Source organism: Lolium perenne, chromosome 1 (genome assembly GCF_019359855.2).
Source record: "Lolium perenne isolate Kyuss_39 chromosome 1, Kyuss_2.0, whole genome shotgun sequence".
NCBI classification, from domain to species: Eukaryota; Viridiplantae; Streptophyta; class Magnoliopsida; order Poales; family Poaceae; genus Lolium; species Lolium perenne.
In genome coordinates this window covers 255388603-255402432 of record NC_067244.2, presented here as the reverse complement: position 1 = coordinate 255402432, position 13830 = coordinate 255388603, and the positions used below count along the sequence as shown (strand labels likewise).

Here is a 13830-nt window from a genome sequence, read left to right as displayed (position 1 = left end):
TTACAGCAAGCCGGTGAGATTGACAACCTCACTGTTTCGTTGGGGCAAAGTACTTTGGTTGTGTTGTGCAGGTTCCACGTTGGCGCCGGAATCTCTGGTGTTGCGCCGCACTACATCCCGCCGCCATCAACCTTCAACGTGCTTCTTGGCTCCTCCTGGTTCGATAAACCTTGGTTTCTTTCTGAGGGAAAACTTGCTGCTGTGCGCATCATACCTTCCTCTTGGGGTTGCCCAACGAACGTGTGAAATACACGCCATCACTCGGACATCAGGAAAATCAATCGCTACCCCCTTCTTCGTGCACTCCTATGATGATCCGGAGACGATATCGATGATCGAACGTGCGGCTAGAGATCTTGGAGCGGATGTTCGGTACGATGATTATTATCCAACGGCCGAAGTCGGAAACAAGTATCAATACGGAAAGATCTCGTCAAACCTGGCGAGCTCGCGCGTCTACGGACTCAGATGCGAAGGTTGCATACATGGTACCTGCAAGCCTGTCGGAACGCAGATCACTACCTCACGGTGGGACTTAGAGATGAGCATTACTTCCGGGAGAAGGAGGAGATAAACCTTGAGTTTGAAGAACTATTTCAGTTATTCCATCAAGACGCCCTTGACAAATCTGTCATCAGTTGCTACTGCATGTAAGTGATTTATTTATGCAATTAAGTATGTAGCTCAGCTCATTCATTTGCACTCACTATATTCTTTTTGTACGCTATACATTATGCAGAATGAAGATGCTCGAATGCAAAAAAAAGGCGGGCTCTATGACATCAGGTTCGTTGACCCAAACACCGTTCATGAAGTTACGGTTCGACGATACGCCAAGGACACAGAGGACAACATGCTAATGTTTTTACTGAAGCAAGCAAACAAAGAGGAAATATCATTTCCTTACAACTACAAGTGAGTGTTATAACTGTCTTACATATATTCGATTTCACTTACGCGATGTGAAGTCTAAATAATCCTACGAGTTATATGCGTGTGCAGCTTTCACTATATTCTCCTAATCATTGAGCATAAGAAAGGAGTAGTACTTTTCATGGACTCAAAACGTAAAGACCATGGGGAATGGCGGAACATGGCATCTTCATCTGTTCTCATTCGATGATATCATCAACTAATCAATGACTCATTTACTCATTTTTTTCTTTGTCGGGCAGGGCTTGGAAACGGTTCATCAAAACTGCTACGGGTAAATGGAAACCAGAGCTTACATTTCAAGATCGCCCTGTAAGTAGTACTATATAGCTATGTTCGCGAATCTCTTTGATATTTTGTTTCAATACCATGCTTAATTATTAGTTTGATCGATCTATTTTTTCGTAAAGTGTTTGAAGCAGGAACCCGGGAATAACTTATGTGGATACTACGTCTGCGAGTTCATTCGCGAGATGACCTGTCATAGAGAACCGGAGGAGGTTATACAAGCCATTCGTGTACGTGAACAATATTTCACAACCTTATTTTATTACCATCAATTGTATTGAGTTCCATTCATATATATTGATCTCTTTTTTTAATTTAGATGGAATGCCTGTGGAACTTTCTCCTAACGGAGGATCGCATACGAGCAATTCAAGAGAAAATTGCGGGATTCTTTCTTAGCAAGGTCATAGCTCGAAATGGAGAATACCATAGGAAGTTCATAGCGCTATGACTTAGGGATATGAATAGATATGATACCTTTTGGTCCGTCTTTATATATTGTAAACATGGATTAATTGTACTGTATTTCATGACGATGTCTACATATACATGACCATGTTTGAGGTTTGATGTATGCATTGCAGAATTGAATGAATAATATAAGACCCTGAAACTCTGCCGCGGCAGAGAAACAACCACTTTCTCTGCTGCGGCAGAGATCCTCCAGTCCCGGTTCGTATCACGAACCGGGACCAAAGGTCCTCCACCACGAGCCCCCTGGCCGCACCACGTGGCGGGGCATTTGGTCCCGGTGTATATTTAAACCGGGACAAAAGGGTTGAGCCTTTAGTCCCGCCTGTTTTGTCCCGGTTCCAAAACCGGGGCTGAAGTCCCAAATGCACCGGGACTGAAGGCCCTTTTTTACTAGTGTAAAGCCTCTATTTTAACTAGTTTGCTGATTAACCGATGATCAAGATTTTCTGATCATAAACATTGGATTGTTAATTCTGAACGAGGCTAGGCTTCTCCTTTTCAAAAAAAGTGAAACTCTGAACCGAACGTCTGTTGGCTACAAGTTGACCATCACACACGACACACATGCCAATATTGGTACATTCTTAGCCCGAGGCAGTAATAACTAACAAGAGCAAAAATAGTCAAGTTCATCCCACGGATGTTACCGAACTCCCCGAAGTCTTGCTCGATCACATGCATGCATGCGTAATGGCAGCTAGCTAGATCTCCGACGGACGTACGTGACCCTCCCTAGCTTCTCTTTTCTTTTCTCATGCACACGTGCGTATGTGCATCCAAGCTCGGAGGGAAGGAAAGGGAAGGAGGTTCTGGCCGGCCTAGGGAGGAGGACGTACGTACGAATCGAATAAGCTATCGAGAATCGTCGACTGAGAAATCAAGATCAGGCCGGCAGATCGGTCGTCCGATGGCGAGGAGCAAGGGCCACCTCTCGTTGCTGCTCCTGTCGGCGGTCGTGGCGTCCCTCGTCGCCGGCTCGTCGGCGGGCATCTACCACATCGTCGGCGCCGGCAAGGGCTGGCGGATCGCCCCCAACCGGACCTACTACGAGGAGTGGGCCCGCACCAGGAACATCAGCATCGGCGACAAGCTCAGTAAGCCGATTAATTCACCCACAATTTCTTTTTCACCTCCTCCTTCGTCTTCTTTGCCGCCGGCCATTCTTGACATCGTTGATCGTCGCCGGTCACCGTCGGCGTGGGTGCATCCGTGCATGTAGTGTTCTTGTACCGGAGCGGTGTGTACAACATCGTGGAGGTGCCGAGCAAGGACCTGTTCGTGGGGTGCAGCATGCGCAACATCACCAACCGGTACCAGAACGGTCCAACCATCATCGAGCTCACCCAGCCCGGCCCGCGCTACTACTTCTGCGGCGTCGGCAAGCACTGCGAGGAGGGGCAGAAGCTCACCATCAACGTCTCCGCCGTCGCGCAGCAGTCGCGGGTCGACGACCTCGCCGCCAGCTCGTCCAGCGACGTCACGGCGGCGCATCGCCTGCTCTGCCTCGCCGCCTGCTTGCTGGCCTCTGCTTCGTCGATGCTCATGTAAATCAATTAGATCATCCGGCCGGCAACACCATAGGCAATGCAGTTATTTTTGGAACAAAACCATGTGTCCGCCTAGCAAAAACTGAATGATCGGCCAAGGATTAATCAAATTCATAGGATTAATCAAATTCATAGCTGTTGGTTGATCACATCACAGAGGATGGTCCAAATTCATGGCTGCTTGTTGATCACAGGGACCTACTTATCTAATGTACAAAATTTCAAAATGAAAGAGGCGCCCATTTTTTCTTCTCCTTGACAGGTGGCTATATATATATAGCACTATTCCCCTATCGCCATACTACATCCTAAGATTACATGATACCAGGCTGATCCAGATGATCGCTGCAGTTTGTCGACGGGACGGCGGAAAGCTCGAGCTTCCCTGTCCACTCCTCCCCTGGTTTCAGAGTGATTGATCTCTCCACCGCAGCAGCGTCGACACACAACGTCTGTTTGTACTCCTCATCGCCAAAGTCCGGCATCGTCTTCGACTTCTTCTCCCATGGATTCCACACGACTGACGAGCGGCACAGTAAAATGAATAGGACAAAATTCAGGCTGTTGCTGTTGTGGTTTCGCTGGATGGTAGGAAATGGTGATGGGAGGACATGTCTTACCGGTGTCAGGAAGTCCATCTTTTCTTATGACAAAGGTGCGCTTCTTCTCATGATCGAGAACCGCTATTACATTTGGTGAGCTAACATACACTCGGTCAACCTGCAAAATATTTGCACATATACATTACCACAAGCAGTGTACTCTAGGGAAGTACTACAATTCTACTATTACTAAAGGGAAGTGAAATACTTGACATTGAAAAGAAGAGTTTGAGCTCGTGTCAATGGACTGAAGTATACTAGCATACATCATTGCTGAAGTAATATTCACCTCGGATTCAAATGTTATGGCGTCCCCTTGTTCTGTGTGACGTTCTCGCTGGCTAAGGTTGTCTAGATAATCAAGGGTCTCCAGGCCTTCTATCCTGACCTCGCTGGAATTAACGGGACATGACAAACCACTTATGTGAGCATTGTATGACATCAACAAGAAGTATGTCGGGTGAATGGATTTAATTATACTAAAATACATCACTGTTGAAGTAATATTTCCTAACCTGATATCGGAAACAGAGATATATGTGTGATAGCCAAATGAGAAACTGAATGGCTTGCCATTAACATTTCTGATGCGCGACACTAGTGAGAGGTCACCGTCCTTTGAAAGAGAGATTCTCAGGCGGAACTCAAAACTGCAACAAAAATTGTAAGTCGTTAGGTAATGCATATGACCAGTGAATACAGATACAAAACAAGAACGAGAAGACATCTGAATCCATAACAAATCCACTCCCATTCTCATGTCCTAAACATCTATACACAGAGCGATTACAAGTCTCCAATTTAAGGTTCGCTGAATTTGAACCATATTCATCATGATTTTACCTTTTATGTCTGAAAATCAGAATTACAATACTACTACATTCTCTCCCTAAATTATTTTTTCCCATTAATCATACACATAGACAAATCATCCTGAGTACTGGCAAGAAAGTATCATCACAGGTACCGGGCTTTGGATGGTCAACTAAGTATCTAAAAGACTCACTTAAAGAATTTTGGCATCGGGCCCTTATCACAAAAAGTCAATACAGATTAATCAACTCAAATGCATACCAATGTGGCCAGCACTTGAGGTCTTCTTCAGATGGCTTTAGGATAAGGTCAACGAAAGCTCTGCTGCCACTGTCACTACGATTCAGTGGCTGATGCTCCTCATCAAGGGCCCACATCCTATTCCTCGCAAATCCATGTCGCTCGAGGGTCCCGCAGTTTCCAAACTGAAAGGAGTTTTGCAGTTATCAGAAACACCAAGAACTGAAATGTATATTTATATATTTGTAGTCTGATGTGCAGATAATCAAATACTACTAGAAACTTTATGTAGGATGGGATGTTGTGATACCTGTGGAAAGCATATCGGAATTCCACCGCGCATCGCCTTGGGTGGCTTCAGGTTTGCCTGCAGGGCAACAACTCGGGTTATGCAAGTGGTGAGTGACAGAAGAGAGCACATAAGAGCAGCTGAGAACTACATCCCGGGATCAAGATACGAATGGCCGGATGAACGAAACGAGGTCGGATAGAGCTAAAACTGGAACTATGGAGGCAGACACAACTTGAGCGGGGTAAAGTACTCATGAACTAATGGAACCAATTCCTCGTTTCTGCTCTCCAGCCGTCACTAGAGAATGGGAAAGATGGCAAGTCTACAGATTCAGTGTCAGAGGGTCTGCCTGAACACTCTGTTCTTTGCTCTAGTGTAAATGTTCAGAAAATGCGTGCATCTCGCAGTGTTAACATGTTCAGGTTCAGAACAGAACAGGTTAAGAGCCAGGGCCAGGAGGATGAAGGAAGGTGCTGACCTTGGTGCTGGTGAAGAGGAGCTCCTCGCCGCGGTCGTTGGTCCAGGAGACGACCTGGCCGCCGTGCAGGCTCACCTGCGATCAAGGCCAACAAGAAAAAACATCAGAAATCGATAGCACCGGACCCAGCAGCGCAGCGACGCCGCCGCTCCGTGCAGGTGGTAGTGGTGTGGAGAGAGAGGGGGACACACGCACCCGCGCGGTGGCGCCCCGGGGCGAGCGGAGCAGGACTGCCTGGCCGGCCCCGGTCCAGTCCGGATCCGTCGTCGCGCTGGCGTAGCGGCCCATGCTCATCCACGGCCGGCGGCAAAGCCCCAGAACCAGTCGAGCCCGAGCGCGGCGCGGCTGGGGATCGGCGGTGGAGGAGCGAGCGGGCGAGTAACGGCAGTGCGGGCGAGATATAGGGTGGCGACGTCGCCGTAGGGGCGGTTGGGGTGTCACGCGCGCGCGTCCGGCCGCGCGGCGGGAGGGGAGGCGGCACTTTCCTTGTGAGTAAAAGCAAAGGCGGCGCGCGCAGAACCCGTGAGCCGCCACCCACCTAGGCACCACCTGGCGCCGCAGCCGTGGCGGGCGCGCGCTGTCGCCTGCAGCCCTCCTCCGCCTCAACCAACCCAGCTGCCCGCAAGCAAGCAGGCGAGGAAATCCACAAGGCACGGCAGGAGCGAGCGCACGTGGAGGAGCGAGCAAGAGGCGCGTCGCCAAGGAAATCAAAATGCCATTGGAGGGAGGGAGGGAGGGAGGAAGGGGACAAGCTCCGCAGTCCTGCAGCGAGGACTGAGGACTGAGGAGGAGGATCCGAGGCGAGATCCGGGGCGGGGCAGTGCGCCGGACACGTGCGCCCGCGCACCGCTTGGAGAAGGTGACGAGGAGCGGAGCGGAGGAAACGCCTGGAAAATCACGTCGTGCCGACGACGGGCTTTTGCGTGCGCGAACGTGCTAGTACTAGTATTTCTTGCTTCGTTTCTCTGCGTCGCGGGTTGCCGTGGAGCGGAGCGGACAACGGTCAAGTTTCCAAGCACTTTGGACTGGACTGGACTGGACTGGCTGGTTTTCGTTGGCTTTCGCTTCAAAAACGGTCTTGTTTGTTGCCGCTAAAACAAGATAGTTTGCACCAAGATTTAGGGGATTTCGAAAGTTCGTTGGATTTTGATATCTCAAATTTCACTGCATTTTAAAGAAATTGGACCTGATTCGAAGTCAGTTTGGAGTTTGGCCTCAAATTTCAGAGGGGGGCTAGGGCCATAGGCTCAACTGCATATAAAATTGTGAATATAAATGCTTCGGTGGAGATATTATTATACGGCAATTGACTCTCTGGCGACAAAAAAGGGTTTTGGCACGACGTAAACTGAATGCGCTCTCGTAGTTCCCGATGTGACAGGTAATACCTACAAGGATCAAAATCGACATGTCACGGCGTATAAAACAAAACAGTTCGCACCAAGCCAAAATAAAATCTACCTACAATGGCGTAGAATGAATACGGTTGGCCGTACGTTTGGATGTGACGACTACCGTCACTAAACCGATATGACACGAAGTAAAAATTAGTACAATTGTAATTCGTGATGTGAACATAGACCATGAAGGATGATATCTTAGTGGTAGGATCTAGGTCTATTGTTATGCTGCCGGCTTCAAAACGTTAGGGCATCTCCAGCGGCGCGACGCATTTCGGACGTCCGAAATATCCGTTTGCGTCGCGCGGCGGACGCGAGACAGACCGTTTTTGTCCGCGCGTCCGTTTGCACCCTGGGGTGGCTCCAGCGGCGCGACGCATTTCCGCGTTTGCATCAATATGAAGTTTTGAAACAACAAATAGGATTTCAACGAAGTCATAGTTATTACATTTAAATTTTGAAAAGTCTACATGAAAATAAGATACTAGTTCTCTAGGCATGATCTTCATGGCCAGCCATGGTCCATTGATGCTCAATCAGATCCGTCTGTAGCTGTTTGGAGACGGTATCGTTTGTGACTTCTACATTCATATGTAGATAGTCCTCCCAAGTAGAAGCTCCAGGAATTGGCGCAACCAACTCACCTTGGAATTCCCAGTGGTTCTCATTGCGGCCATCAGGACGCTCGTTCTCAACGATCATGTTGTGCATGATCACGCAGCATGTCATCACCTCATGCATGGTCTTCAGCGACCATGTTCTTGCCGGGTGACGGACAATTGCCCACCGAGCTTGGAGCACACCAAATTCACGCTCCACATCTTTCCTGCAAGCCTCTTGCATCTTGGCAAACCTCCTCGTCTTCTCGGAGTTTGGATTACGGACAGTCTTCACCAATGTGGCCCAGACAGGGTAGATGCCATCAGCAAGATAATATGGCTTGTCATATGCATTTCCATTGATCTCATAGCTCACCCGAGGAGCTTTGCCTTGCATGAGCCTTTCGAAAACCGGTGATCGGTGCAACACATTGATATCATTGTTGGAACCGGCCATGCCAAAGAATGAATGCCAAATCCATAAATCTTGAGATATGACAGCTTCAAGAATGACAGTCCGTCCCTCCTCATGCCCGTCAGACCGACCCTGCCATCCAAATGGACAGTTTTTCCACTCCCGAGTGCATGCAATCTATGCTGCCAATCATTTCGGGAAGCCTCTAGACTCGTTGATAGATAGGAGGCGCCTTGTATCCTCAACAGCTTGGCTCCCTACAGTAATACTCTCCGAACACGGCAATCACGGCTCGGCAAAACCTGTACATGGACTCAAGGCAGGTGCTCTCACCCATTCGAAGATACTCATCGAATATATCAGCAGCCATTCCATATGAGAGCATGCGAATAGCCGCAGAGCATTTTTGGTAGGAGGTGAAGCCTAGCGCACCTGTTGCATCGGGCCTGCATTGGAAGTAGGGGTCGTAGTTCCTGACGCCCCGTAGAATGACCAAGAACAGGTCCCTTGACATCCTGTATCGGCGCCGAAACAATTTTTCCGGAAAGATCGGATTGGTGAGGTGGAAGTAGTCCTTGTGGAGGCGGGCCTGCCCTGCCACTCTGTTGCGCGGCAGGTTTTTCGAGCGCCCCTTCACAGAGCCCCGGTGCTGCGGCCCCGGGTTTGAGGTGAACTCGTGGATCATGGAGGCCGCAGTAGTTGCCAATGTGTGCGCCGACTGATCGGATTCGTCGTCCGAAGAGGAGTCAACGATCTCCGCGCGGAACTTCTCAACCATATGCCACGCGTCCATCTGCGTCGATACGAACTGTTGATCAATGGCCGCGCACAAATTGCGCCGAAAAAAGGAGAAGGAACCTACCGGCGCAATAGGTCGAACAGGTCGTGGGCGGCGCGGAAGGGCGGCGCAACTGGCAACGTTTCGCCCGAAAACAGCCGGCAGGTTCGCGCCGGAGCCAACCCCGAGTACGATCCTGCTCTTCCGCGCGGCGACAACGGTGCTGGCGGCGAGTACTGCGGCGCCGCGGCGGACGACGGGGATTGGGGCGGGGGCGTCGCACTAGGGCACCAACGAGGGTGAAAAAAGAAATCAGGTCGAAGCGGTCGATTTTGCTCTCGCTGACTTGCGGGACTGGGTAAGAAATGGAGGACGCTCGGTGATGTCTACGCCCCCTCCTTTTCCTGTAGACAGTGTTGGGCCTCCAAGAGCAGAGGTTTGTAGAACAGCAGCAAGTTTCCCTTAAGTGGATCACCCAAGGTTTATCGATCTCAGGGAGGAAGAGGTCAAAGATATCCCTCTCATGCAACCCTGCAACCACAAAGCAAGAAGTCTCTTGTGTCCCCAACATACCTAATAGGTGCACTAGTTCGGCGAAGAGATAGTGAAATACAGGTGGTATGAATATATCTGAGCAGTAGCAACGGCACCAGAAAAGTGCTTGCTGGCGTGTAGTTGATGGTGGTGATATAGCAGCGATCTGGATACAAGAAAACAAGAAACAAGCAGCGATAGCAGTATTTAGGAACAAGGCCTAGGGATCATACTTTCACTAGTGGACACTCTCAACTTTGATCACATAACAGAATAGATAAATGCTAGACTCTACACCCTCTTGTTGGATGATGAACACCACTAACTGTGTAGGATTACACGAACCCTCAATGCCGGAGTTAACAAGCTCCACAATATTCGATGTTCATATTTAAATAACCTTAGAGTGCATGACAGATCAACACAACTAAACCAAGTACTAACGTAGCATGCACACTGTCACCTTCACGCTACGAAAGGAGGCATAGATCACATCAATACCATCATAGCGATAGTTAACTTCATAATCTACAAGAGATCACAATCATAGCCTACGCCAAGTACTAACACGGATGCACACACTGTCACCATTACACCGTGCAGGAGGAATAAACTACTTTAATAACATCACTAGAGTAGCACACAGATAAATTGTGATACAAAACACATTGCAATCATAAAGGGATATAAATAAGCACTTCACTATGCCATTCATAACAGTGAATAAGTATTCTGTGAAATATAGCCTAAGAGACCCACACGGTGCACACACTGTCACCTTTACACACGTGGGACAAGGAGTCTCCGGAGATCACATAAGTAAAATTCACTTGACTAGCATAACGACATCTAGATTACAAGCATCATCATATGAATCTCAATCATGTAAGGCAGCTCATGAGATTATTGTATTGAAGTACATAGGAGAGAGATGAACCACATAGCTACCGGTACAGCCCCTAGCCTCGATGGAGAACTACTCCCTCCTCATGGGAGACAGCAGCGTTGATGGAGATGGCGGTGGTGTCGATGGAGGAGCCTTCCGGGGGCACTTCCCCGTCCCGGCGGCGTGCCGGAACAGAGACTCCTGTCCCCCAGATCTTGGCTTCGCGATGGCGGCGGCTCTGGAAGGTTTCTCGTACCGTGGCTTTTCCGTATCGAGGTTTTAGGTCGAGGGGCTTCTTATAGGCGAAGAGGCGGCGTCAGAAGGTCAATGAGGCGACGACACCATAGGCGGGCGCGGGCCACCCCCAGGCCGCGCCGGCCTATGGTCTGGTGGGCCTGTGGCCCCCCTCTGACGACTCTCGGGTGTTCTGGAAGCTTCGTGGAAAAATAGGATGCTGGGCGTTGATTTCGTCCAATTCCGAGAATATTTCCTTACTAGGATTTCTGAAACCAAAAACAGCAGAAAACAGCAACTGGCCCTTCGGCATCTTGTTAATAGGTTAGTTCCAGAAAATGCATAATAATGACATAAAGTATGCATAAAACATGTAGATATCATCAATAATGTGGCATGGAACATAAGAAATTATCGATACGTCGGAGACGTATCAGCATCCCCAAGCTTAGTTTCTGCTCGTCCCGAGCAGGTAAACGATAACAAAGATAATTTCTGGAGTGACATGCCATCATAACCTTGATCATACTATTGTAAACACATGTAATGAATGCAGCAATCCAAGACAATGGTAATGACATGAGTAAACAAATGAATCATAAAGCAAAGACTTTTCATGAATAGTACTTAAAGACAAGCATCAATAAGTCTTACATAAGAGTTAACTCATAAAGCAATAATTCAAAGTAAAGGTATTGAAGCAACACAAAGGAAGATGAAGTTTCAGCGGTTGCTTTCAACTTATAACATGTGTATCTCATGGATATTGTCAATGCAAAGCAATATAACAAGTGCAATAAGCAAGTATGTAAGAATCAATGCACAGTTCACACAAGTGTTTGCTTCTTAAGGTGGAGAGAGATAGGTGAACTGACTCAACAATAAAAGTAAAAGAATGGTCCTTCAAAGAGGAAAGCATCGATTGCTATATTTGTGCTAGAGCTTTTATTTTGAAAACATATAGAGAGCATAAAAGTAAAGTTTTGAGAGGTGTATGTTGTTGTCAACGAATGATAGCGGGTACTCTAACCCCCTTGCCAGACAAACCTTCAAAGAGCGGCTCCCATTTTATTTTTGTTTTTGGGTGGCACTTCTTCCAACCTTTCTTTCACAAACCATGGCTAACCGAATCCTCGGGTGCCTGCCAACAATCTCATACCATGAAGGAGTGCCTTTTTATTTTAGTTTTATTATGATGACACTCCTCCCAACCTTTGCTTACACAAGCCATGGCTAACCGAATCCTTCGGGTGCCGTCCAACAATCACATACCATGGAGGAGTGTCTATTTTTGTTAATTAATTTGGGACTGGGAATCCCATTGCCAGCTCTTTTTGCAAAATTATTGGATAAGCGGATGAAGCCACTAGTCCGTTGGTGAAAGTTGCCCAACAAGATTGAAAGATAAACACCACATACTTCCTCATGAGCTATAAAACATTGACACAAATCAGAGGTGATAAATTTTGAATTGTTTAAAGGTAGCACTCAAGCAATTTACTTTGGAATGGCGGGAAATACCATGTAGTAGGTAGGTATGGTGGACACAAATGGCATAGTATTGTTTGGCTCAAGGATTTGGATGCATGAGAAGTATTCCCTCTCGATACAAGGTTTAGGATAGCAAGGTTGTTTGAAACAAACACAAGGATGAACCGGTGCAGCAAAACTTACATAAAAGACATATTACAAGCATTATAAGACTATACATTGTCTTCCTTGTTGTTCAAACACCTTACTAGAAATTATCTAGACCTTAGAGAGACCAATTATGCAAACCAAATTTTAGCATGCTCTATGTATTTTTCATTAATGGGTGCAAAGTATATGATGCAAGAGCTTAAACATGAGCACAACAATTGCCAAGTATCAAATTATCCAAGACATTCTACCAATTAATACATGTAGCATTTTCCGTTTCCAACCATATAACAATTAACGAAGCAGTTTCAACCTTCGCCATGAAAATTAAAAGCTAAGAACACATGTGTTCATACGAACCAGCGGAGCGTGTCTCTCTCCCACACAAGCATTTATTCAAACAAAAACAAAAACAAAAGCACACAGACGCTCCAAGTAAAGTACATAAGATGTGACCGAATAAAAATATAGTTTCAAGAGAAGGAACCTGATAAGGCATCCCCAAGCTTAGATGCTTGAGTCTTCTTGAAATATGCAGGGGTGAACCACCGGGGCATCCCCAAGCTTAGACTTTTCACTCTTCTTGATCGTAGTATATCATCCTCCTCTCTTGACCCTTGAAAACTTCCTTCACACCAAACTCGAAACAACTCATTAGAGGGTTAGTGCATAATCAAAAATTCACATGTTCAGAGGTGACACAATCATTCTTAACACTTCTGGACATTGCTCAAAGCTACTGGAAGTCAATGGAACAAAGAAATCCATCCCACATAGCAAAAGAAGCAATGCGAAATAAAAGGCAGAATCTGTCAAAACAGAACAGTCCGTAAAGACGAATTTTATTGAGGCACCAGACTTGCTCAAATGAAAATGCTCAAATTGAATGAAAGTTGCGTACATATCTGAGGATCACTCACGTAAATTGGCATAATTTTCTGAGTTACCTACAGAGAATTTTGCCCAGATTCGTGACAGCAAAGAAATCTGTTTCTGCGCAGTAATCCAAATCTAGTATAAACCTTACTATCAACGACTTTACTTGGCACAACAAAACACTAAACTAAGATAAGGAGAGGTTGCTACAGTAGTAACAACTTCCAAGACTCAAATATAAAACAAAGTACTGTAGCAAAATAAACACATGGGTTATCTCCCAAGAAGTTCTTTCTTTATAGCCATTAAGATGGGCTCAGCAGTTTTAATGATGCACTCGCAAGAAATAGTATTTGAAACAAAAGAGAGCATCAAGAGGCAAAAATAAAACACATTTAAGTCTAACATGCTTCCTATGCATAGGGATCTTGTAAATAAACAAGTTCATGAAGAGCAAAGTAACAAGCATAGGAAGATAAAACAAGTGTAGCTTCAAAAATTTCAGCACATAGAGAGGTGTTTTAGTAACATGAAAATTTCTACAACCATATTTTCCTCTCTCATAATAACTTTCAGTAGTATCATGAGCAAACTCAACAATATAACTATCACATAAAGCATTCTTATCATGAGTCTCATGCATAAAATTATTACTCTCCACATAAGCATAATCAATTTTATTAGTTGTAGTGGGAGCAAATTCAACAAAGTAGCTATCATTATTATTCTCACCATCAAATATAGGAGGCATATTGTAATCATAATCAAATTTATCCTCCATAACAGGCGGTACTAAAAGA

The 13830-nt window shown here is 46.5% G+C and overlaps 2 protein-coding genes across 2 annotated transcripts; one reads left to right on the top strand and one right to left on the bottom strand.

The window, feature by feature from the left end:
• The first annotated feature begins 2302 nt into the window (after positions 1–2302).
• On the top strand, positions 2303–3496 carry LOC127327701 (blue copper protein 1a-like). Its single transcript, XM_051354492.2, has 2 exons — positions 2303–2789; positions 2915–3496. The coding sequence occupies exons 1-2, from the start codon at positions 2450–2452 to the stop codon at positions 3241–3243; spliced, it is 669 nt and encodes a 222-aa protein (XP_051210452.1). The 5' UTR covers positions 2303–2449; the 3' UTR covers positions 3244–3496.
• Positions 3344–6341, bottom strand: LOC127327700 (putative glucose-6-phosphate 1-epimerase). Its single transcript, XM_051354491.2, has 8 exons — positions 5863–6341; positions 5668–5742; positions 5208–5264; positions 4919–5082; positions 4360–4494; positions 4134–4236; positions 3863–3962; positions 3344–3762 (listed from the first exon to the last, which is right to left on the bottom strand). The coding sequence occupies exons 1-8, from the start codon at positions 5959–5961 to the stop codon at positions 3557–3559; spliced, it is 939 nt and encodes a 312-aa protein (XP_051210451.1). The 5' UTR covers positions 5962–6341; the 3' UTR covers positions 3344–3556.
• Between the last annotated feature and the right edge of the window lie 7489 nt (positions 6342–13830).

What these genes read in the sequence shown, in the direction of transcription:
- LOC127327701 (XM_051354492.2), top strand. Translation starts at nt 2,450, where the DNA reads ATGCACACGTGCGTATGTGCATCCAAGCTCGGAGGGAAGGAAAGGGAA. An exon ending in CAGCATCGGCGACAAGCTCA is followed by an intron (nt 2,790 to 2,914) that starts GTAAGCCGATTA and finishes CCGTGCATGTAG; the next exon opens with TGTTCTTGTACCGGAGCGGT.
- LOC127327700 (XM_051354491.2), bottom strand. Translation starts at nt 5,961, where the DNA reads ATGAGCATGGGCCGCTACGCCAGCGCGACGACGGATCCGGACTGGACC. An exon ending in TCCTCTTCACCAGCACCAAG is followed by an intron (nt 5,265 to 5,667) that starts GTCAGCACCTTC and finishes GTTGCCCTGCAG; the next exon opens with GCAAACCTGAAGCCACCCAA. An exon ending in TTCCGATATGCTTTCCACAG is followed by an intron (nt 5,083 to 5,207) that starts GTATCACAACAT and finishes AACTCCTTTCAG; the next exon opens with TTTGGAAACTGCGGGACCCT.